Raw genomic sequence first — 26,544 nt, 5'->3', positions numbered from 1 at the left:
TGAGAAAACTTGTCGAATCGCTTTGTATAATTTAAATAAATAATTGACAATAGTCTATATATAACAATATTATAAATATTATATAACAAGCTTACTTAAATACGTAATAATAAACTTAATAACACGTATATGATTTCTTGAATGCTTAAAGTTATACTAGTATACAAATTCATATTAAATCTATTTGTTCACAAAATTACTTTTGTTCCAGGGAAAATATCCATAGGTAGTTCATTTAGGACACATTCAGGCTTCAGTTGTATTCTACAATTCCTTCGTCTCTGAACATTTTCAAAATGGATGTACCGAAAAAGAATATCGCAAGTACTGCGTACAACGCGGTGTATATCAAAAACTGAAAAATAAAATTTTATAATTGGTATTTTATCTTTTATTATCTATTAAATTTAGTTTCATATATTTTAATGTAAGATTATATGATTGAGAATTGTCAACAACAAAAATTTATAAAGTATAACATATAGAAACGAATATATTCAAAAAATAACAATATTTTATTATATTTGTGTATTACTTGTTGTGCTATGTTGATTTTAATAAAATGACCTTGAATCACTCCATATATAATAATGGTATTAATGCATACTGCAATAAAAGTATTAAAGCCAAATATCAATCCATAACATTTTTTATTTAATCGTTTGGCAACTTCAGATCTGAAAATTAAAATTATCAAACATTGATATTTTGTTAACAAATAATCCTAAACTAATTTTTATAATGATAACAATATTTTAATACATCTTTCCATAGATACCTGTTTAACGTGAGTGGAGGTATAATACTTTGGCCTATAAGAAAATTGAATTTCTATCATATCGATTTGAAAGATTTAATTTACAGGTATAATAGTGGGTCGTATGTCTCGAGTATTGCTTATAATTATTCATACATCTGGTTGAAAAGGGTACATTTTTATGAAACGGATAATAACCACAGTGTGGTGATACATTTAATATTTATTATGATGATTATTGGACATTGGAAAATTGTGTAAGTACTTAATTTATAGTATACATGTAACATAATATGTAAGCACTAGAATACTCATATAATATGCATAATCCAATGGATGAAGAGATTAAAACAGTCACTATTCATATATCAGAAAACTGCATTAGATTGCCGCCTTAGGTCCTCAAACATCTGTCGTATTATATAGTCATCTATATAATTAATTTCCAATGAGAATGCTGTCTCAATATCTTTACCATACTAATCAGTGGAGTAGCTACACATTAAAGCGCCCAGCAGTGGTAAAATATTTTTTCCTCCTTTATTAAATAATAAAAACTTTACGCTATACCTATTACGATTATATTGATTCAATTTTTAATCATCATTTGTCCACCCAAATACTTATATACCTCTATTAAACACCTAAACCTAAAACAATTTGTATCCACTCTAAAAACTACCAATCTGTCTCCCGTATAGTAGCTGCATCAATGTTTTAAATTCATACGCGCGAAATAAACTCACTCTGCAATAGTCAACATAGTCTGATACATCATTCCGTAGATTATGTAGAAAGCGTAGATGTACCACAAGTTTCGGCAGTAAACACAACAAAACAAAACAATGGCGGCGATAACAGATCCAACGGTGAAGAAAATGTCGCCGACGGAATACCAATTCCAATTTACCTTGCTTATAGCAAACGCGGAAAGGGCACCTGAAAAATAAATCGTGTTCAATAAAAAATAATTTTCTTTATAATACAAGTATGTGCTATAACAGGTATATTATATTAAGAAAAACTAAAATGCAGTTTTTGTTCCGCACCGATGGTTTATAGTGTCTACGCATAGGCCGTCTACATTTTTCCCATACAGTTTTGTTGTAAAAACTACAATTTATTACAAGTGATGTTTCTACGAGTGATGTTGGTGTGTTTAAATTTATGCACAATACTCATGGATGCACTTTTGACGTATAAAATAAATAAACATCTGACGATTTCACTTAGACGTATACCATAGATTCACAAAGTGGGTTGAACCTTTTAAATAAAGACTAGTTTATGAAAATTACAAACTCGATATAGATAATCTTAGATTACTGTAACAGAATCATACGTCTACGGACATAATTTAGTTACAAATAGATCAGGTGATCTATTTAACGTAAAACACTTATTGGTTCAGAAAATATGAACATTTTTAGATAAAAAGAATAACAGTAAAATATGTTTTCTTGACGACTTTAAATTATGTAAATATTTTCCAAAACGTTAATGACTGTAGAAATAAAAAGTGTTATGTTAGATTATGGATAAACCAGTATATACCTATTGAAATATTAATTGTCAGTTACGGGCATATTTTTGAATATTTTTTTTCACAATAAATAATATCGAACATAATGAAACAACTTGTCTCACTAGAGGGTTAAATTAATTTTAAATTACCAGGTATCTAGCAAAAAAAAATAAAAAATAAAATATCATTAACAACAACTACAATAAGTTGCTAGATCAAACCTTAAAAAATAATTTCGAATGCACTCTGATTTATAAATAGGTAACTATTTTTTACTTAACATACCTGTGAGTGTGTTTACCGATTCTGCCGCGCCGTTGTACAGCGTAAACTCCGTATCTTCATTTTCTTCCAACACGTAGGTGTAGAGCACATTTATGTACGCATACACCTGTATAATAAATGTTTATGATGATGTTAATATAGTTATAAACTACTGAACTAGTAGTTTATGGATATTGAATTACATTATAACATACATATTATAGTATATTATATGTGTATACCGATGTCATGTCATAGATGAAATAGATGGTATGTGGGTGTCACCGAATAACATGTTTAATTATGCTATTCAAATCGCAAACAATTTATTTTAATACCTAGTTGTTAAACATCTTGGGACAACGGGGAAAATAAACATTAGTGGGATATACGAAATTTAATATTTGAATACAAAACATGACATGATAATATCTTATATTGTTTAATTCAGAGATCGGCAGTAAATATTCCTGTAGGACACTTAAGGAATTTGGAAGTTTCGGAGGCTATAAAAATTTAATGAACTAATGTTTATCCAAAAAAAGGTAAAGCAAAATCAAAAAATTAAATAAATATTAATTTTATATCGACTCAACTAGTTAAACATCGGTGCTTCTGTGTGTATACAGTTAAATGGTTTGAATTATTCGCACAAACTTCTATACTGTACACTATTTCATAATATAGAAATTTGTTTAATAACATTACAGTAGAAACCGTTTATAATGACCTTAACCCGAAAAACTCTTATATTGTATGTACTAATTTGTATCGACTATTATGACGGTTATTTTTGGTTATTTTGCAACAATTTTGTCCGAAAATAAATGTTGAAGAACTAGAAAAAAATAGAGTGTGATTCTTATACAAAGTTCAATCCAAAATAATAGATGTTTTAACAAAATGTTATTAATTTAATTCTAAAATAATAATTTAATTGATTCATTTAAATAAAAAAATATTTTTATCTTTAATTTTTTTCTATATGTATTGAAATTACAAATTTTTTTTTCATAAATTTGGTTATAATGACAAACGGTTATTATGACCTATTTTCCTTGGTCCCTTTAACGTCATTATAAACGATTTTTATTGTATGTATATAATAGATGTGTGTGTGAGTGTGTGTACTGACTTGTAAGTAACCACCCATCGCCACTGCCCACCAAAAACAGAGCTTACGGACGTACGGGTCGGAATACGATTGTTTGAAATCGTTGTACAGTGTATTGATCAAGCTCTGTTCTGCTTCCACAACTTCGTTATTTTCGGGTTTGTCGACTTTCTATAAATAAACAAAATAGTATGTAGAAAATGTATAGGTACACGTACAACAGTCAGTGGTGTTGCTAATAATTTATTTTTTTTTAAGGGGTTCATTATAATATAATTATTTAGGGGAGACTTAACCATGAGATCCCTCATTTTCTCATATAGTTTGTTATTACATATGATGATTGTGGCGGTGTTAAACATTTTAGTATTTCCAATCAAAGAAATATGTAAATTACAATTTTAATTACGCATTTTTATGTCTTTTGTAACACGTTCATAGAACACTGGAAACATTCATACATTTTCTTGAAATCTTGAGAAGGGCTGCAGTTGCTTCTGCAGCGCCCCCTAGTAACACCATAACATAGTCAATATAACATTTTGACATAGTTACATAGTTATATCGTATATTATAAAAATATATATATTATTGTAAATGCGATGTTCTAGATCTTAACGTTATTTCATAAACCTATCAGTAATCAACCATTATTAGGACCTTGGTATATTTGTAAAAAAATATCCTCTTGAAGTAAGACAAAAAGTTACGTAGGTATTATAATTATCAATTATTATTATATAACATGTACCTATACTGGCTATACCTACTGTTAAACAATAAATTACAGTACTGTAGTGGTGTTTGTACATCACCCATAGGTAATACACCACAGATTTTATTTACCTACAAGTTATGATTTTCTGAGAATTCTTGAAAACCATATATTTTAATAATGATGCGTTAGAAAAATAAGTAAGTAGGTACTTAAATACATTTTTTTTAGGATAGTATACAAAAAATAAATATTATAATTCTATGATTGTTTTTAACTAGCTTCAACGGAAATAACGCTTCCTAAAATAATATATCAACTTAGTAATATATTTAATTATTATAACCTATAATATCTTATATATTATAACCCTATAATTCTGTTGTACTGTAATCCCCTATGTTACATACCTCTTCATTGGGAGCTGCTTCAATGCTCAGCTGTGAATCCTTGTATTTTTCTGGGTTATAAATGGTGACGGTGGACTGTCCCATCGACGTTTCTTCAACTTTTTTCTTATTTGAAAAATAAAGACTTTGCTTAACTTTTGGTAGAAATATCGCCCATATAGTCGTAGATGACATGCCTATAAACATAAGACGAAATGTTAGTGAATGCACTGGAAATAAGGCACAATGGCCAATATAGGTAATATCATTATATATTACAAAAATTAACTGTAGGTGCACATAAAATAATTATCTTGGTATTTAAATATATTATACATTATAATCTTAATTTGTTGTTTTATCGAAATAAATGAATAATTCATTTTTTTTTCTCGATTGTTGAGAAAAGAATTCTTATAACAAATACTTAGTATCTACGTATAAAAGCTAAAAGAAACTAAAAAAAACCCATTTAAACAAAACATCAAACTAGTTGTAGTATTGAAGTGTGGTTATTTTAGTTAGGCACTCACGCATAAGTTGAACAGTTATCGATAGATAATGGGTTAAAAGTATATGGGAAACCTGGGAGGGAAGTTACAACTTTATAAGGTAGTAGGTACTAACTCGTTATCATATAAATGTGGCTATATTATATCTATAATATTATAATAATTATTAATATTATTAGGAAAAAATGAATTAATATAGGTATTGCCTTTGCATTTTATGTAATTTGTAAAACGTGTAATATTACTAATGCGTTGGATAAAATATTAATTTTCTTTCATTATCAACGTTCAGTTGCCTACAATACATCGTACAAAATATATAAGTACCTACAAATAGTTTTTTTTTATTAAGTAAACAATGCTCTATGTAATAAGTACTGGCCGTTGTCATTGTTGCAGTATATATACATAAAGACATACAGAATGATCCTTACAACAGTAAACATTTGGTCAGTGAACAATAGGTACTTATAATAATTTTGAAAAGTTATAAAACCTTAAGTTATACAGTGAGTTCCGCTTAATGTGATTAAGGTGATCCAACCAAGGTGGTGCTGGTCATTTTGATTCTAAAAACTGGTTGAGAATTAATTTTGAACATAACACATACGATTTGGTTTGGAATTTTCATTTTTGACTCTAATAAACCAGTGATCATATTAAGCGGAACTTACTGTATTATAGTTATACATCATAAGTATATAATATGCACAATTCTAACATTTTATATTGCCTTTTTATTTTACGCGTTTGAGTAAGTCAGTGAAATGTTAAACTATAATCAATTATTAATTTTTAAAGTATAAATCCTATATTTTTAATTTTATGATTATTTATTGTAAGCTGAATTTATATATTATTGTTCGTACAGAAATCCACGGATGTATAAAGGATTATTAATACTATTTTGATCGTCTAGATTGTTAACGCCTGAGATTTATGAAATCTGTAAAAAAGTGTATTAAGTGAAAATTGTGGTAAGTAATAATTAATTACCATGACAACTATTGTTAGTTAAGATTAAATATTTACATAAAAATAAAAAAAGCGAGTAAGTGGGTACCGCTCTGCTGTACATTAGATGCCGTGTGGATCACTATTATATATTTTAGAAGTGTTAAATTTGAATCCAATGATAGTTATCATTGTATACGAAAGACGATTTTGAACGAAGATTCTTGACCTTTGTCAGTCTAGGATATAATTTTCAGTGGTTTGTGAAAAAGGTGGGTTTTGTTAATGGCCTGAATACACCAAAATTTAAGTTCCTTTATAATTATTGTAAGCTAAACTTATGAAAAATCTTGTATTAAATTTTCAACTCTTAGCTACTTATGCAAATTTTTTTATGAATTATACCAACAAAATAATTTGCAAATGTTCATGATTTTGACGAATTTTTGTCAATATTTGAACTTCAAATGCTAATAACTTTATATCAAATTTTCAAGTATTTTGATTGGGCCAAAAATATTTTATCGATACTTCAAAAAAAATTTTCAGAAAAATTTAAAATTTCAGTTGTCTATAAATAGCTCAAAAAACTCAAAATATTTTGAAAATTAAATCATGTATAGAAAATGCCAATCTAAATAACTGGTAAAATTTTCAAGTATCTATGACTTATACTTTTTGAAAAATAACAAATATTTAAAATCGTTTGAGGATAAACCATTATCGTTACGCGATTTCGTAAAAATTTAAAATTCAAACGCACTTAAAATCTTCCCTATAATGATGCTTCGAATTTTCTCTATAGCTACTTGAAGGAAAACCTATGTTGTATTTTTAATCCTTAGTTATAAACACAAAACATTTTATGATTTTTCAACTTTCTTGCAAATTTTCGCGTTTTCGACAGATTTCGTAAAAATTTGAACTATAAACTCTTAAAAAAAAATTGTGAATAACGATTTTTAATTTTTTTTTTTAGCTACAATAAGAACAACTCATAAGGAACCTTGTATTAAATTTTTAAGTTCTTTTGGTCATCCAAAATTTTTTTACCGACACTTCAAAAAAAAAATTCGCATAAAAATCGAAAATTTCAGTGGTCTATAAATAACTCAAAAAAAGTCAAAATTTTTTGAAAATTTAACTGTATATAGATAACACTAATATAAACATTTGGTGAAAATTTCAAGTATTTACAGTGATTAGTTTCTGAATTATAACCATATAAAAAAATCGATTCGGTCGAAAACTGGTTTTGCGTAAAAATTCCTGTTTTTCCGTCATTTTTTTTTTGTTTTTTTCAATTTTTTTGAAAACTGTTGGAAAATGTTTACTTTTTATATGTATAATGCACCAAGGATATTCACTTTTCCATCGGAAACTACCCCCCATGTTTGAAATTGAAGCATTATTTCGACTAGTTATGCTGTACATAGACACAAAAAAAAAAAACATACATCATTGTAAAATCAATACATTCATCACTCCGTTCAGAATCTAAAATAATATTGTTTAAGTAATAAATGTTCATTATTAACGAATCAATTCAGTAGTAATGACTTCAAAACGAATCTTTAAGATAATAATACATCTTATAAAAATTGTATATTGTTACAGCTGTATTTATTTTTGATGTAGGTACACAAATAAGACGTGATGCACGCAATTAAGTACACGTGTATATCGGTTCGAAAAGTGTCATCGAGTGCAATGCATAAATTTCAATTAATATCAATACTTAAATAGTCTGTGCAATATATATACGTATTTAATTTTTATTATAAGGTGAACTAAGATTTGTTTACTAAACAATAAATATATAGCGCTCATAAATCATTTAATTTAATACCTATAGATTATACTGTATTTTAATTATTCGCGAAACATCCATATCATTATTCATTGTATTTACTATATAATATTGTTATGAGCTTGATTCCTTGACTTTACGACCATTTCGTAAAGTAAGCTTAGCAGAAAACTTTAAAAATCATCATGAACGCTTAGTGTGTTTACTATATATATATATATATATGATGTATGTTTGATAGATTGTCCATAATTTATTCAATACCTAGCGTGTTATTTAAATTTGTAAAAAAAAATATTAATGTGACAATATCTTTTTTTCAGTAAAAATGTATGCAAATGTCTAGAACAAATTTGAACCACATTCTGTTCCTACATACAAATTATTATTTATTATTGGAGATATTATATATTCATATATTCTAATTTCTCATAATGTCATTTTGTTGTATTGTTATAAATAAAGAAAAAATAGTATGAATATACTAAATAATTTTTTTAGAAAAATCTTTTCCTCTAATAATGAAGCGTTAAATAATTAACAGCAAGTATATTATAATAATTTTTACTTACTGCAAGCCTATAAGTGCTTAAATCTTCAACTTTGTATAATTTACATAAATACAACTACTTACAAAATTCAATTTTGTCATTTGTACATGTTTTGTGCTTACACTTTTTTACATGCGATTCGACATGCAAATTATTTTATGATTAGGTTTATCTTCCTTACTCGTTATACCCTTTATTTATATCGTATTAATGTTATTTATTGTTATAAAATAAACAATTAAACTTGCTTATGAATAAGTATTCCATTTTAAATACTTATATGTAAAACCAGCTTAACGGCTAATACTTTACCTATAAAAATTTAAATATTGTTTTAAGAAGTTTCTATTGAAATTCTTTGCGCTTTAATACTTATATTCTTTAAATATTTGAATGTATGATAATTTTTAACATATATTATAAATTTTTGGACCGCCGACAACCTTTTATTCTGACCGTTAGAGTTGTCATGGTGACCAAATAACTATAAAATTATAATAAGTCATCGTTATTATATTAGATTAATTATTTCAATTAATAGTAATTGGATTACATTGATTATTATCCTAATAATTTCTTGTATCCCTGTTTCATATTACAGTGATAATTGCGATCAAATATAAATAAATGATATTTCGTTAACAGATTTTGGAATACATAATATACAGTAGTTTTTCTTTGTATTAGTTACATTGAAACACCGATAAATAAAAACATATATACCTATGACCCAATGTCTATTAATGAAATGGAAAAATTATCAAGTTTTGTAATTTTTATTTCATATTTCTATCGAACTGTGATAGATATTTGATATTAACATCATACAATATTAACTATCCATTCAAAATACAATAAAACGTTAAAAAATGTGTTATTTTATAAATTTAACTTTTTTAAACGCATAGTTGCTATAAAATGTAACCCATTCATCTTGGCACTTGGATACTGTATGATTAAAAAAAAAAAAAAACGATGATTCGTAAACTATACTATATTACATATATATATATATATGTCATAATACTACTGACCAAGATATTGCCTGAGTGGGATAAGTATATATTTTTCAGTATAAAATAGTTTTCAGAGAACTATATTTTTTTTTCGTAATTGTTTTCGAATTTCCAGATGAACTTGAAGGGATATACATATTGTATGAGTAATTTAATTTTTATATTTTTATATCCATTGATTTTAGTTATTATGTTTATCATACTTTTATATTAATATTTCTGAAGAGCTTAATAATATTATATGATTGAGAAATTCATTTCATACATTCAAAACTTAAACACTTTTAGCTTGAATGAATCTATCGATATAATATGAGTTAAAAGAAATATTTATATGTATTTACCGAAAATAGACATATAAACGAACGCGTTGAATGGAGGAGTTCCATAATAAGTGGCTAGAATTTGGGACAGACACGATGAAAAGAATTTTCCTGTTAACGTTGCAGCTCTCGCGTGACCAGTTATTTTTTGATAAAATTCTTTTTCTTCTACCATCGCGTATAAGTATCCAAATAAAGCCACTTCAGCGGAATAAAAGAACCCAAAGAACGCCTGTCCAAACTGTAAAAATAAAAAATAAGCTATATCGTTTTTGGTCAGATTTAAAAGCATACCTATTTATTTATTTTTTATGTATAAAATATAAAGTAAGTACAATACATGCAAAATTATTTTTATCTATTGTAGGAATCAGTTTATAATCTTAATATCACTATTAAAATATTAAATGATTTTTTTTTCTTTTTAATCAAAGTAATTATTATTTAATTTCAAAAATATCGACTATAACAGTATAAGAAGATAAGAATATATTTATGATATTTATGATTTATCTACTCTTATAACGAAATCCGAAATGTTTATAGTTTATTAGATACCTATTCGTCAATCCTTTATCAAACAAGTTATATACTGTACAATTTCATGTAATTTCAATTATTATAATAGTATCTACCAAAAATGTATATTATTGTTAAAATTATAAAATAATTTTTTTTATTTAATTAATATGTTATATTATATAATAAATGTTTTAAAAAAGTAAAATTTACTAATATAAGTACAGAATTTTAAATTAATTAACCGAAAAATGTTTGCCTGTACATCTCTAATAATTATAATGCGCTAATTATTTGTAATGATATCTACATCATTACGCCTACACAGCTTAATGATTCAATATCATCATAATAATATTATATATATTATTACCAGAAAACCACAATAAATAATCTGTACCCATGTACCCTTTATATTATAATTATACTTAATGTAAAATTAAATTACAGAACAATATCTTATAAACACTATTAAAACATAACAAATATATATGCCTATGTACCCTGATATTAATCAAAATATACAAAAAACTATTACATAATAAGTAATAACCATATTTATATACATATTTATAAATGACACTTATCTTACAATAACATATTTTTATGTACTTAAGCAAATAAACAACAATTTTAATATGGAACAAGAAGATATCAAAGATCAATACTATAAGTAGAACCCCCATTTTGATACACTGATCAGTCTGCTCATATCATCCAATACTGCCTCATACAGTTTTCATACGTACCGTCTTGATCCGCTATATTCAAAAGCGCCTATTAATTTAACTTATTCATTTTAAATCTTACAATATCTTGTCGTGAATAATTAAAATAATTTCTACTCAAACCTAAGATTGTATTTAAATTATTTCAAGAAAACTAATATTTTAAATTTACTCTTTTTAAACTCTATCATTGTTCAAGTCAAGCAACATCGACCAGGTAAGAAAATATAATAATATATATAATATACACATAATTTCAACAATAGAATAATCATCATCAATAAATTAATGAAGACACGTAGACTCAGGTACATCACAAATCATTATAGCTTACGTTTATAAATCTATACTCACGATCCTGATTAATCGTAATAATATTAGACTTAAACTTATAATAAAAGTAAGGTTAGGATAGTAGCTACTCCTAGCTTCATTAATTATTATTCGTTGAAAGTACTTGTCCGTAACATCTAGGTCAATATATTATTATAAGGTAAAGTCTCATCAATAGCAACGCGCAAGCATATTTTTGATTCATTACAAAGTAACGCCCAACAAATACTTTAAAAAATTATAATGATAAAGCATTTAAAATATTTAACAATTATAAACCAGGCGAAAATGTCATCGGAGACGATAACTGCGGCATATACGCAATATGCAACACACTTAATGACGGAAATAAGAAAATAACTACAATTTCCAATATTTTGGAACCTTTAACTTTAAATAAACTCCCAAATTACTGGTTAGTAGATGATGAATTAGGTTCTATTGCTAACCATTATGTGTTCGATACATACATTTATGACGATACTACCTAAAGCGGAATAATTTACTCTAAAGAAAACGATAATAGACCCCCGATAGTATTATATAATGTTAATAAAAACACGCACTGGATTCCAGGCAAAAAGTCCACAAAACCATTGACAAAAATACTCATTAAATATTCATATATAATGAACACAATCACCATTTATCACTTAACACAAAAATAAATATTTATAAAAATAATAAAGCAATAATCAATGATAAAACAAAAATTACAAGCAATATAAATAACATAACTGATAAAAAAATAATACAAGTCAAAGAAGGCATATTAATTGATTTATCACTACAGTCAGAATCATTACCAAGTAAACAAGAAAACGTAAATCAATTAATCAATGAAAATAACAATATTAATAAGCATAACAACTCCATTAGAAATGCCATTAAGAATTAATTAATACATAAAAAAATTAATGCCTTCAATAAAAAAACAGGCATTAAAGAAATCAATAACATTCATAACAGTAACATATCTATTAATAAAGAAATTATTTATGATAACGAAGGGACATTAATAAATATATCAGCCAATTTGAACTTAATGGAACATAAACAAGTCATTGAATAAATAAAAGAATATTTACAACAGACATTTCCAAGGTTAGGCCAGCCAATATAGAACCATGCCAAATCAAAAAGAAACCTAATTATAAAGATCCGAAATTTAACGCACCTCATCGCGTATCTCCACAACAAAGAGATGAATTCAAGTCACAATTAGATAAATTACTTGAAGCCAATATTATTCGCCCTATAATTTCTAAATTTGCAGCCCCAGCTTTCCTAGTTAAAAAGAAAGAAAAAGGCTCATATATACTTGTAGTTTCTCATAAAGAACTCAACGAACGGGTAGAAACAGATCAATATCCTATCCCTAGAACCACAGATCTACTTAGAGCTTTAAAAGAATCACAATAATTCACTTCTCTAGACCTTAACAGTGTTTTTTTTCAACTACCGATCAAATTTGACGATCAATATAAATGAGCATTTATCTATATTATTATTTATTTATCATTTATACATGGACTAATGACTTTTACTAGGCTCCAACAGGGATTTAAAAACAATACTGCCATTTTTCAAAGAATACTAAATGAATCATTCTCACCTTTATTATATAAATCATTATTCATATATATAGATGACCTGGCTTCATATGGAAAGAATTTTAAGCAATCATTAGAAAATTTAAAAAACGCATTTATAATTATGAACAAAAAATTGCTATTAATAACAAGTATTTCAGAAAGTTTGTTTTGAAGTATTATGTGCTAACTTAACATAGCTAATAAGTTATCCATTATTATATTACACTAGTTGGTTAAAAAACGCAGTTCAAAAAATATTATCAATATTTTTTTTTATACTTGAATGTTGTGTAATCCTAAGTGTATTATTGACAAGTGCAAATATTTTGATATTTTCATTATCTGCATTTTGTTTCAATATATCTATATTTCATGTTGGTAATCTTCTATGTACAATATGTGAAAAAACTCTATGTTTATAAAGGATTAATGACAGAAATAATTTCTGACTATGATAGCAGGTTTAATTATATATTTGTTGTAATACAATTCAATACAAATTATCAAAATAAATTAATTAATTACCTGTATTCTGAGTTTTGAAGGACGATTTGTTATGGCAATATAATGAACTATTCCGCCAAATCCATCGACAATTAGTACAGGTTTATATCTGACATAATCCGAGACCAAAAATATAATTATGATCAACACAAACATAGAATATGATCCAACAGCATACAGCTCTGTTGGTATCTAAAAATTCAACAGCAATTTTATTTCAGATACACATCAAGTGACAGTAATGCATTAGATAAGTATTAACACTATTTATTTTATATTTAAATCATTTTAAACACAGTATTTGGAATATAAACGAGTACTATTTCGTGCTATATTTGACTTTTGTACAACATTATAATATAATTTTTGAACCAGTCAAATTTATTTAAAAAGTATCTATAATTTTAAAATAAAAGTAATTTTAAATCTTAATAAATAGGTAGGTATTATATTATGTGTTTATCAAATTCGTTCAACAATATTCACTATCGATTGTTTAAAACTTTAGAAACTAGAAACTACAAACCGTAGAGTATGCGAAAATTTATATTTTGACGTGTATTTGATATTTATAAATATTGGTAAATGTTTAATATTAATTGTTAAGCTGTTAAGCACAGTATAGATTTTGATTAAAAAAAATAAAACAATTTGATGTCAGTATACTTTACAATACTTTGTCACGTGTCATTTAAAATTTAAAATTAGATTTTGTCAATTAGATAAAAAAAAAACGAAATAAATTCTCCTTTCAAACTACTTAACATTGAAGATAAATAATTGGTATATTAGATTTGTTCCCATTACGTTATTTTTTAACAAAATAAATGTAGTAGGGGAATTAAATTTCAAAGACTTTGAAGTGCATTTTATCAGGTTTTTAAAGATTTCATATCTATTGACTTTTATAAAATAAATATTTATTTTAATAAACTTGTTTTATTATTTTATTTTTTATTTAAAATTGCCATAATAAATTAACCACTATAAAGGTATTAAATACATTTGCTTAATCGGTGTATGCATGTAACATCAAAATAAATACTAATTTAAGAATACTATCTCTTAAATTACCTATATAAAGTTTAATAAATTTTATTGAGACAAAAACAATTATATTTCGTTGTTATATACAACTTGATTTCACAAATAATGAATATATATCATCAGACTTATTTTTAAAGAGTTATTATGTATCTAATGGTACAATATTACGTTTAGTAAGTATAAATAATATGGTAATACAAATAATACAATAATATAGCATTATTAGTATTTAGTCTACAAGAATATAAATAATTAGAACAAAATTTTTCATATAAAAATAATTTACATGACGTACCTATGATATATGATAAAGAATTTATGAGTTCTTTATGAGGATAGCTGATTTTTCAAATTCAATGTTTAAAATATTACTTATAGTAATTATTGTGAAAAATAAAAAACCCTGTTTTGAATTTACAACAAATTACTACATAATGTTTTATTTTTATTTTTTATCACAGAATTAAAAATAATATTGAATTGCTTTAAATATTAAATTGAAGATTTGATTAAAAATAATATTGAAGTAATACAAAAAAATGTAATACAGATTTTGGTCTTGATTGGTGTTTTGAATTACAATACAATTAACAATGAAAGTAATTTTACGTTAATCTATGAAATTCTATTAAGTGATTATTATAATTAAATATGAATAATAATTAAACTTATTATAGAATGAATTTGTATTAAAATGCTATTATGTCTATAAATAATTTGTTATGTGGCCACGCTAATTTATAACGTTTTATATAAACATAGATAATAACCTATTAAAATGCGTTGTTTCATAGTAAACTTTTGATTTTTTATAAACTATTGACTATTATGCTTAAACATTTTAAATAGGTATTGAAATATTTTTATACCACTGGAATTAAAATAATTTTAAATAATTACCTACTAAAGTTAATTTTAGATAATTACCTGCTAAAGTTTTTATAAATAATGATTATTACACACGTGTAAGAATAATGGATACTATTAGATATAATATGTTTATAATGATTCGCAAAATACAAATTGGGAAACATAATATTATGTTTACTGAAATTCATAAGAAAATCAAAAAAATGATATGTCATGTAAATTGTTCAAAATTTTGATGATGTTTACTTTACTTTTTAAGTACCTAGTCCTTCTACCTAACCTAACCTAACCTAACCTATGAATAAATTATGACAAACAATAATAAAAAGAAGAAAATGTATTGTATAAGCATATAAAATGTAAAACACGTAACTGCGTACAAAACAGTTTATTAACTCAATAACGCATTTTTGCTCAACCTAATTTCACTACCTATATTGATTTTAGTAGTTAAAATAAATTATTTTAATAAAATATTAATATTTACTTCAAAAGAGGATGAGACAGAAATTTGCGCTGACTACTTGTTCACCCACATGTACTTTGTGCACACGTATGATTATAGTTTTAACGGTTTATGCTTAAAGCTCAATTTGTGGAATAAATTATAATAAATTATTACATAAGAGACAAAATGAATGTGCCCAAGACTTTTCATAATATAATTTTGCATCACATAAACCATACAGATATCTATCAAATTGTTTCAAGTAAAATAACTACCTAAATTATTTGTATGAAATTGTTATCAAATATTATAATACCTACTTTAAAATAACTATCCGTGTTTAAATTATTAAGTATTAGTAATATTAGTATTATTAATAACTAATAGGTGGCAGATATAGATTTATATTAAAATTTAAATAACGGTTTAGATAATATTACGTGATAATATTGATAACAATTATTAATTTTTTTATAAAACATCTACCGTGCAAATAAAAAATTAATACCGGTCTTAAACTTAGAAATATAGTAAATATTAGTAAATGTGTATTAAATCAAACGTTTTGAGCAATCATTTAAACAACCCTCAAATTATTTAATGAACTTCAAAGCAATAATCAGTTAGTTTTACTTAATCGAAAAAAGTCAAAATTAAGTATAAAGTACGTTTTTTATAAGACCATCAAAACAGCAATATATTATTAAGACTAATTTAAGTATGCATTACCTGTTCAACTGTACAATTTATGTAAGGACTTGTCATATACGCAGCATAAAATGGTTCGATGGGTCGGAATTCTCTCAGGAATGCAAACACACCGACCAAAAACGATATTTTCTTCCAATTGTCCATTTTGATTATAATATTTATGAACACCTATCTATAACAATTAAATTAAAAAGTCATTGATTAATATTTAAACTCTAATACATAATACTTAATCTATGCCTTTACTTAAATATATTGTGGCTAATAAAATAAAAGGAATTTTTTACGCTGAGCATAAACGAAAACAGTCATACAAAAATGATAAATATTAGGTAGCCTCTTAAAAAAATAGTGGTTGGCCTAACTATGAATAAAATATTGATTGTAAGTAAATATAATTGCAGATATTTAGGTAATTAATCACAAAATTATTGATAGTTACATTTTAATTTAAATTATATGCTTTCGTATAACTTCATTGTATCACTACTGTTATCAATTTATAAAAATTATTGAATCATATTATATGGATGATAAAAGCATATAAAACGAAAATTGTATAAGTACATAGTAATTAGGAATTAGATGGATATATGTATGACCATTGATTATACTTAGTATAATATAGTATTATACTATGTATAATCAATGGTATGACGCAAGAACTAGTTTTCACAAATTAATAGTAACACTAATTTCAAGATCAAATTTTAACATAGCATAATTATTCAACTGTTATCAACACGGTTAGAACCTGTACAAAGGCTCATTAAACATCCAACTTATTTTAAAATTATATTTAATAAAAATATAATACATTCTTACCTATATAGTACGTAATAATTATCAATAGTTTTAAAAGTTATCGGCAATCGCAGAGAGCAAAATTTAAAGAACAGCACAACCGCCAATTACTACATTTATGTATTTACTAATGTATTTCTTAAATTAATTGGTACGTGTACTCGCTTATTGTTTTATGATTCCATCCGTCACATTGAACTGTTCCGATGTTTGTCGATTAGTATTGTTATATATAGACTCGAAACTAAACACGTTAATCCGCCCGTCAGATTATATATTTCAAGTTGTAATACGCCTTTATCGGATAACAATTACTTAATAATCGAAAACAATAATAATATAATCGCATGAAATAAACAAAAAGTCGAAAGTATAATAAAAAAACAAAAATCACGTGATCCGCAATTACCTCGAACACGCTAACCAAACACGGGAGAAGTGACCGGGTCGACTAGTACAAAATATGATCTGCAACTGTGGTTTAGAGAATATGTGAATCTAAATATATATGTATACTATACAGTACACATATGTCTATTATGATAATATACAGAGTGATTAACCGAGTATTATCACTCCCTCCTTTTTATATTTAAAAAACGCATTTATGACATTTTTATAAGTTTACTTGAAGGCTATCGTTTCAAAAAATATTTAGATTTTTTTATCCTATTTAAAATGTGTCCTATGGCTATAAAAGTTTAATTTTCTATTGAGATACTCCTTTTTTAAAGTAAACTTTTAAGCAGAAGATTTTTATTGAATACATTTATATAAATCAAAGTCCAAATAAATTGTATCCGAGTTTTTAATATTATAATTAAAGTACTGAAAATAATAGTCTATTAATTATAGGTATTTAATAAATGCAGATTATATTATATAATTTGTAAAAATTGTTTGTGTTACAAGTATAATAAATGTACTAGGCTAAATGTAGCAGGTATTATTAGGTATATTTTATATAAAATAATTATTAAAGACTATTATCTTTAGATATGTCCTTATAAATACTTATAAAGCTTATAATAAAACTATTCGTTCAAATCATACATAATAATTAATAACATGTACATTGTATACATCAAAGTTTTTTCAAAAAGTAACTAGTTTGAAATTTGAGAAATCTCATATGAAAAAATTACATTTTTATGGTTATAAGATTATGTCTAAGATATAAGTGTTTGAATACATAAACTTTTAGTACACTATTACAAAATTCCAAAATAAAAATTTTGAGAAATGCATTGTTCAATGATAAAATGGGGATGAGCATATTAATTAGCGAACCACTCTGTATATAATAGTATAATATTATATTTTTGTTTTATACTAATTGATAGTATATAGATGACCCTAACCTGATGAAGGTGATAAGCTTCGGTGTCACTGTCCCCGTATAAAAACGATTAGGTATGTGTTTTAAAGATGTACTTATGTACTTATGAATAAAAAATGTTATACTACAACACAGGATGCAAATAAAAGTTTACAACTATATAATTTATACAAAGCTAATAAATTACATTATAAAAATATTATATTAACTATATATTTGCATTACTCATGGAATAGTTTTCTTCGTTACCAAGCAATGTAAGTTAATTTTATTCGTTAAAATTTATTAAGTTATAACAATTTTATAATTATCGTTTAAAAAAATTTATATATTTATGCTTCGAATTATTTACTATTATAATAGGAAATGAATAATAAAAGGTCTAAAATTGTATTTTAAGTGGCAATCTGATTAAGCAAAGTCGTGTCTGTCACGAGACAAATGTTTAAAAAAAATATGCATAAAGGTACTTAAATATTTTTGATATATTTTTAATTCAGATAAAAACAATATTAATTTGTACTATTACTATAAAAGCAAGTCCCGATTTTTTGTCACGCATAAAAATCCACACCATTCAACGTATCGTCACCAAATTTTTACTATTATACCTGACAGTTTTTTGGAGGTTTTAGTACCATTTTTATGAGAGAAGATGTCCAATATTTTGACATTTTATGATTTTTACAAAAACGAGTTATCTAAGCACACAATTTTTTTGTGAAAACGAAACATGTCTAGTGTCTACGTGTTCCTATAGTAATAGTAAGTATGTGTATAAGTTGTGTGTCTCTCCTGTAAAATTTGAAATTCGACGTAAATATATTACATATTATAATATTATATTAAAATAATTATGCGTATAGTTAAGCAATCGCCCACAACCCACCTTAGAATGTGTACATAAAATCGACGATGAATCAATTCTTATTGTCAACGTATAGAGATGTGACTACGGCTCGGGACTTTGAACGGTCCTACTGGGCTTGAAGTATAGATCACTGCGTTCTAACTTCGACTGGAGTACTTAATCTTAAGACTCGAAGTACCTAGTTAAGAAAGGTTAAAACGCATCCAATAATAATAATTATCAATAGAAAAGTAGTATAGTAAGTTAATAACTCGCTGATTGGCGTATGATACGAAAACCTACAGAATGCCATGCCCAATATAATATTGTTGTTTAATAATCATTATTATTGTTGTTCGTAATATTATTATATAATTTATATTTACCAGGTGAAAGAATAATGATAATATTAATGTGAGAAAAAAATTGTTTTCATTATGAGAATTTATAAACACCTTAAATTATTATTATTTTGCGTAGGTAAAAGGTACACTTAATAGTATTTTATGATCGAAATAACTATATACATAATATAAGACAAAGAAACAGTCTCACAATTTGCAAAAAACTATACACGGGGGATGAGCACGCGGGTGACAGCTAGTTTATTTATATAATTTAAAGCGCCAATTGGTTTTTTGTATGAAATAAAAAATATAGGCGTTATATTTACAGCTCTATTTTACAATGATTTATTTTTATTTATTTTTATATACACGTTATATTTAGTACTTATACATTCATCACCTATTAAATAGCAACGAGCAATGCGAATTAACTGATTTTTTTTCTTTAAGATAAACTATTAAATTCTTAAAAACCACCTACATACGAGTAGGTGTATAATGTTATATGATCGTTATATAATAAAGTTTTGTCTTAATGCACCCTATAAACAATTGACGCGAAAATTATTAGTTTTTTTTCGTTTATTTAAAATAATTTACAATCTATATAACATTTGTACAATAAGCAAATTTGATGGTTAAAAATGGTTAGTAATAGGAGATTAACATTTATGGGCAGCACTCAGCACTCAGCAGTACCACCCGTCCGGGTATAATTTTAAGAATTGTTAGATTTTTTTTTATTTTTTTATTTTAGTAAGTCTCTAGGCCACTGCCTAATGCCTATTGAGTCTTCTACTTGCATTACCAGGAAGTGAGGTGGTAAATAATTGTTTTATTAAAGGATTACTATGAGAGCTTAAGCTGGTGTGAAAAAATTAATAGTTACATACGAAAATCACAAAAAAAAATTATTATTTTGTATCTTTAGTGAATAATTTATTATCCTTATAAAAATCACGATTTACAATAATATCTCGAAAATAGCCACTATTGAACGTATAATTATTATTACACTTTTTAAATTGCATCAGTTTGCACTTCACAATAATTGAGTATTGGTACTATAGGTAGGTTAGGTACTTATGTTTAAATTTTAACATTTTTGACAACAACAATATTATCATTAACAATAAATCAATAAACTATCCCTCAGATAAATCATACTTTAATATTATTGTAAATAATTACCATTCATTTTGCCTTTTATATTTCTATTTAGTTCTGGATTTAGTATAATTACTGTAATACAAAATTACTGCTTATTATAACAACTTCATTATAAACATATAGTCTACAGTCATTTCACAAAATCAATTTTGATATAACGAGTAAAATGACATAATAAAAATACCACAATGTGCATTGATTGATTGATTTTATAATAAATAATTATAATGTTATAAACACTTTTAAAAAGTGAAACATTGTCTGTCCAATATGGTGTATTAAGCTGGTGTATGTAAGCGCCGTACACAATACCGTATACTCTCACTTATATATAGTTTTAATTGTTTTAGCATTTGCTCATTAAATGTATTACTGTATTAGGTACAATACTCATCGGTTATACGACTGTTTGGCAAAGTATATCAATTAGAATTTTCAGTAACGTAAACAAAATATTCTATTATTTTTTTGCGATTTTCAATTGGCATATTATGGAGTCTACTTCAGGGGGTTATCAAAAAATATTTAGAGAACTTAAAAATCCAAATCACTAGTACAACGACATCAAAAACAATACCCGATATTTTATGCTTTAGCTATCTTTAATTTGTTATTTTTTATATAGCATGAATAATAATAAACAACTTGTATGTGTGTGTATTATATTATGAATTCTAGAATAGAGTACCAAACTTTTAAAATCCTGAGATCACGAGGATTTAAATTATTTTCAACGATTGTTAGTAATATTTAACAATTGAATCTTGTTTTTGTATAAGTACAATGTACGAGTATATCGTGTTATGCTTAGCTCTTACAAATAACTTAATAATATACGAAAATATTAAAGAATTTTATTTTTTTACATCAGATAATTTAAATGAAAATGAATCTTATTAAGGTTATGTGTTAAGAGGACGTTATATTATTGTTGTCTCTATCTTACTAACGTACATCATAGCAAGTCTGTGTTCAAAACAAAGACAACACAATATGCGGGTATTATAACGTCCTCTTAAACCTACCTATACAATTTACGAATTTATGAATTTGTTTTGTTTAGAAAAACATAATGAAAATATTCTGCAAAAGCTACTACCTATATTTCAAAGTATAAATTCTATATGTATCACTTTTACATAACTTGTAGTATTTAACCGTGTAAGGGCTTAAAAAAACATTTTCTTTTTAACTTTATCATTAAGTGAAAAAAACAAACCAATGATTTTTTTTTTTTTAGCAACCCATCACGCGAATACGTGATTGTCTAGTCATAACATTCATAACTACCTACTCAATACTCAATACTTTTCATTACATATCTATTTATCGACCACAGTAAATCGGCTTTAATTTAAGACATTATATTATTAATTATATAATGATACAATAACATACTCTATGTATAATCTAAGATTATATATTATAATATTGCAGGACTTGATGACGTTATCATCCAGAGTGATCATTGTTATTATTTATTTATATCTGAGAGAGAAGGTAATATTCGATTTTTTTTTACGTGGTACAACAGTTGTATAAGGCGTCAAATTGTAACTTGCAGTATTTTTTAACAGATGACTTAATTTTCATCCTTGGTAGTTCAATTAAAAAGAAAAAACTGATAAAATGGCAAACAAGTAAATATACATAAGAATATAAAATTAATATGCTTGAATTTTGGCCTAGATCCGTGACTCAAACCAAGGACGGCAATATTTTAAAAGCGGCAAATTTGTACTGAACGATTTGTTTTCATGGAGAGAGAGGATGGATTGAGCGGTGACAAATTATATTGAGGCCTGTGGCGGCACTTGAGCTAAATCCTGGCCCATATAAGACCGCTATCAATCGAGTACCTACTTAAGGATTAAGTGCGATAATAGATATCTCGAGTGTTGTCAACATAATATAGGTAAATTCTTAAACTCGCCATCATAAAATATAAAAAAACCCAACATCATCCTAATACTAAGGTGTTATTATTTCATCACCATTAAGTTATAATTGCTTTATCGTGCAATTCACTGTATGATTATTGGTTCATTGGGACATTAAAATATTATTGTATCATTAAAATATACACAGGTATAGACACATTAGCTGTGTACATTGGTTTAACAAAAAATAAATCCAAAAAGGACACATATGTGATATGTACTTACCTATTCGGGCTATTTCGAAACTTTGTAGTATTGGTCGGTGCGGACATTCGTTCTCTCATTTCTTCCTCGTCAAAGATAGTGATGAATTCATGAATCAAAAGTGATTAAAATGAATTTAAAATTTGAACGTAAATAGAAAAAAAGCGTGGTGAAGTGGGTGCCGCTGTGCTGTATATAGGTGCCGTATAGATAGTGTTAAATTTGAATCCAATGATAGGCATCATTGTATACGACAAACGATTCTAAACGGAGGTGATTTGTCAACTAGGATATATATTTTAAATTGGGTGGTAAAAAGGTAGTTTGTATGTTTTAATATCCCGAATACACTAAACTTAATCCATGTACAGAAAATGCAAATTTAAAGAACTCGTGCATGTTTCTATTTTTTAACTATAACAAAAGTCTAAAATTATTTGATAGTAAATCGTTATTTAACGAGTGAATAAAAATTCAAACTAGGAATACAAATTTTTTAATTAATTAATTAAATAAAATGTATTTTTTATCCTGCTCATGCACGATCCGTGCTACCTTGTCAAGATACTTCCATCAACAAAATCTACATCGGCAAAAGTAAGATTATAATTAAACATTTTACAATTATTGAAAATATTTATTTAATTATGATTAACTTACAGATTACAGCTCCTAAACCATTAACAATATTGATGAACGCGGTTACGTTAGAAGTTATTGACAATGGAGATACACACATTCTTATTCCAAAAAACTCTTCCTGTACTGTCATATTTAATGGCTCTATAGCTATTGGCAGTCTATCCAGTAAAACTATAAGTTCTGTACCTGAATAAATTGATAAAGCTGTATATGAATTTGAACAAGTATACAATCATTTTAACATTTGAATATTTGATTACTGTATAATCTGTTGATATTTTTAGACACCGGAACTATTGAAAATCGCTGAAAGTGTATGTGGTCTCAATGTTTGCAAAATGTATGACTTATACTTGTTATGCCTCCTTTATTTCCTTTTGGAGGTATGAAAAATCCGTTTTTGACTTTTGTTACTTCCATACTACTGGTAAGTTAAGTAATATCAAAGATAATTTATATTATATGTATACTACATATAAATAACTATTTAATATATTTATCGTTAACTAATATAGGCTGAAAATAGAAGTATTGTAAATGTTGTGACTCATGAAATAGCAAATAATTGGACTATTACAGGAGTGGCCAGTGAGAGGTGACCAAATATATTAATAAACATGGAAGAGCCAAAATGTAAAAAAAAGGTCATATTATTAAAAAAATATTTTTGTAAAAATGTTACGATAAGATGCGAGCCGCATGCGGATTGCGAGATACGGTTTGGCCACCCCTGGACTATTATATAGTTGGGTAATATTATACATTTCACATTAGAAATTTATAGTGATGCAGACTACGCCGGCTATACATATTATTGTATACGTAGATCAAGATCAGGGTACCTACTTATTTAAAATCGGATCATCAGCAATTTCATGATGGACATCACAGAGACAAAATAGTGTATCTCTATCACCAACAGAAGCAGAATAAATAATAGGCAATAAAAAGTATAATTTGGTTAATAAAGCTAATTCATATATTATCAGTTGAGGAAGGAGCTCAGCCAATATTATACATCGATAATCAATCAGCCATTCAATTATAAAGAATCCAGAGTTTTACAAACGAACAAAATATATAGATGTTCGTTATCATCAATTGATGACAGGCGATTCAGGACTGCTAAATTTCTACACCACCCTAGGGGCTAGGGGTATTAGCATAGGCGCGTTTTTTTAAAGTGGTGTCGCCAGGAGCCATATTCCACTTATACTTACCTGTTATGCCTGTTTCACAGCGACTGCGGCACCGTTCGACTGCACTTCGAGGATATTCGTCGGACCACGGACGTCTGGGTAGGATCGATTCCTAAGCCGATTACTAACCCAGAGAGGTGATCGTCTGGTGGTTGCCGTCAGTCGGTGAAGTAGGCAGCCCACAATGCGTGGTCGGTGGATATGTTGTGGTGGCAGCTGGTTGTCTGTCTGCGGCGCCGGTTCTTGTCGCTGGACTGATCGTCGTAGTATCTATTTGTTTTGCCGGTCGGTTCTTCACTGCAATCCTTCTTGGCTGTTTTTTATTTCTTCTAGATGTTGACGGCTTCAGTTGTCAAACAAACGCAAAATATATTAATAATAATAATAAAGAATTATTATGATCTATGGCAACGATGATGCTAGAAACGGATGCTGTGATTTTTATGATTCTGAATTTAATATAAATTTCCATTAAAGAGTTCACATATTTTCATTTATTACTTAATTTATAAACGTACGATCTTGATGATATTTACAAAAGCACATTATACATAATATTTCTAATGTATTGAAGTTCACTAAGAGTAAATTGATGTATTAGAAAATTAGTTATGTCGTTTAACAAATTCGTCTGTATTTTACACAGTTTAAAGAATTAAATGGACAACTCCTGCTTCGATATACACTATACACACACATTATTATTATTATTATATTTCTAACTCTTATATCAAGCTCGTTTTACAATTAATTTAAGAATTTAGGCATTTTTTTCGATTCTAAATTAAATTTTTCTCTTCACACAGAGATGATTAAAAATAAAGCTATGATTAATTTTGGCATTTTTAAGCTATAAGCCTATACTACCTATATATTTATTTTGTATGCATGATTACATCATTTAATGGGAATAAATCTTGTGTCGGAGAAATAATTTATTCTGTCAAGTTCATAGACTGCTCAAGAACAATTACATCCCTATCATATAATATTTTCCAATTCTAAAATCTGAGGTCGAGCTATTTTTTCATTTATTTCTGGTGTACTATCATTAAAACTTTCTTTTTCAGGGCCTCCACCAGTTTGCATGTGTTCTTTTCTTTCTCTTGCAAGTCCCTTTCTACTTTTGGCTTTCTCAACTTCTCAAAAACGGCGTAGACATTTTGAGTCTCTCTGATAAACAAATTATAATAATAAAACAATCTGTCGGTACTCGGAAATACCTTTTTAATTTTCGAAGTAACGAGAGTTCTTTATAACAATAATCACTTGCGGTCAGATGGTCAAACGGTGTTGAGTTGGTCATACAACGTGGGGATTTTCAACCTCACAGACTTGGCGTTACGGTGATTAGTTATACCTTT

The 26,544-nt window shown here is 26.5% G+C and overlaps 1 protein-coding gene and 2 long non-coding RNA genes across 3 annotated transcripts in view; 2 read left to right on the top strand and 1 right to left on the bottom strand.

The window, feature by feature from the left end:
* LOC114129660 (thiamine transporter 2-like) lies at positions 1-17,935 on the bottom strand. The gene is made up of 10 exons (XM_050198800.1): positions 17,511-17,935; positions 16,704-16,857; positions 13,631-13,801; positions 9,952-10,171; positions 4,786-4,961; positions 3,682-3,831; positions 2,568-2,673; positions 1,504-1,696; positions 536-677; positions 1-355 (listed from the first exon to the last, which is right to left on the bottom strand). The coding sequence occupies exons 2-10, from the start codon at positions 16,827-16,829 to the stop codon at positions 254-256; spliced, it is 1,386 nt and encodes a 461-aa protein (XP_050054757.1). The 5' UTR covers positions 16,830-16,857; positions 17,511-17,935; the 3' UTR covers positions 1-253.
* LOC126549486 (uncharacterized) lies at positions 5,661-8,434 on the top strand. The gene is made up of 4 exons (XR_007603597.1): positions 5,661-5,740; positions 6,148-6,253; positions 7,869-8,015; positions 8,364-8,434. It is a non-coding gene; the product is annotated as an uncharacterized LOC126549486 (long non-coding RNA).
* Positions 11,165-26,544, top strand: part of LOC126549487 (uncharacterized) — a 36,205-nt gene continuing 20,825 nt past the window's right edge. Inside the window, exon 1 of the long non-coding RNA XR_007603598.1 lies at positions 11,165-11,394. This is a non-coding gene — a long non-coding RNA (uncharacterized LOC126549487). The remainder of the gene's footprint in view (positions 11,395-26,544) is intronic.

The sequence above is a fragment of the Aphis gossypii genome, chromosome 1, assembly GCF_020184175.1.
Source record: "Aphis gossypii isolate Hap1 chromosome 1, ASM2018417v2, whole genome shotgun sequence".
NCBI classification, from domain to species: domain Eukaryota; kingdom Metazoa; phylum Arthropoda; class Insecta; order Hemiptera; family Aphididae; genus Aphis; species Aphis gossypii.
The sequence above is the reverse complement of the archived record's forward strand: the minus strand, read 5'-3'. Positions and strand labels throughout refer to the sequence as shown.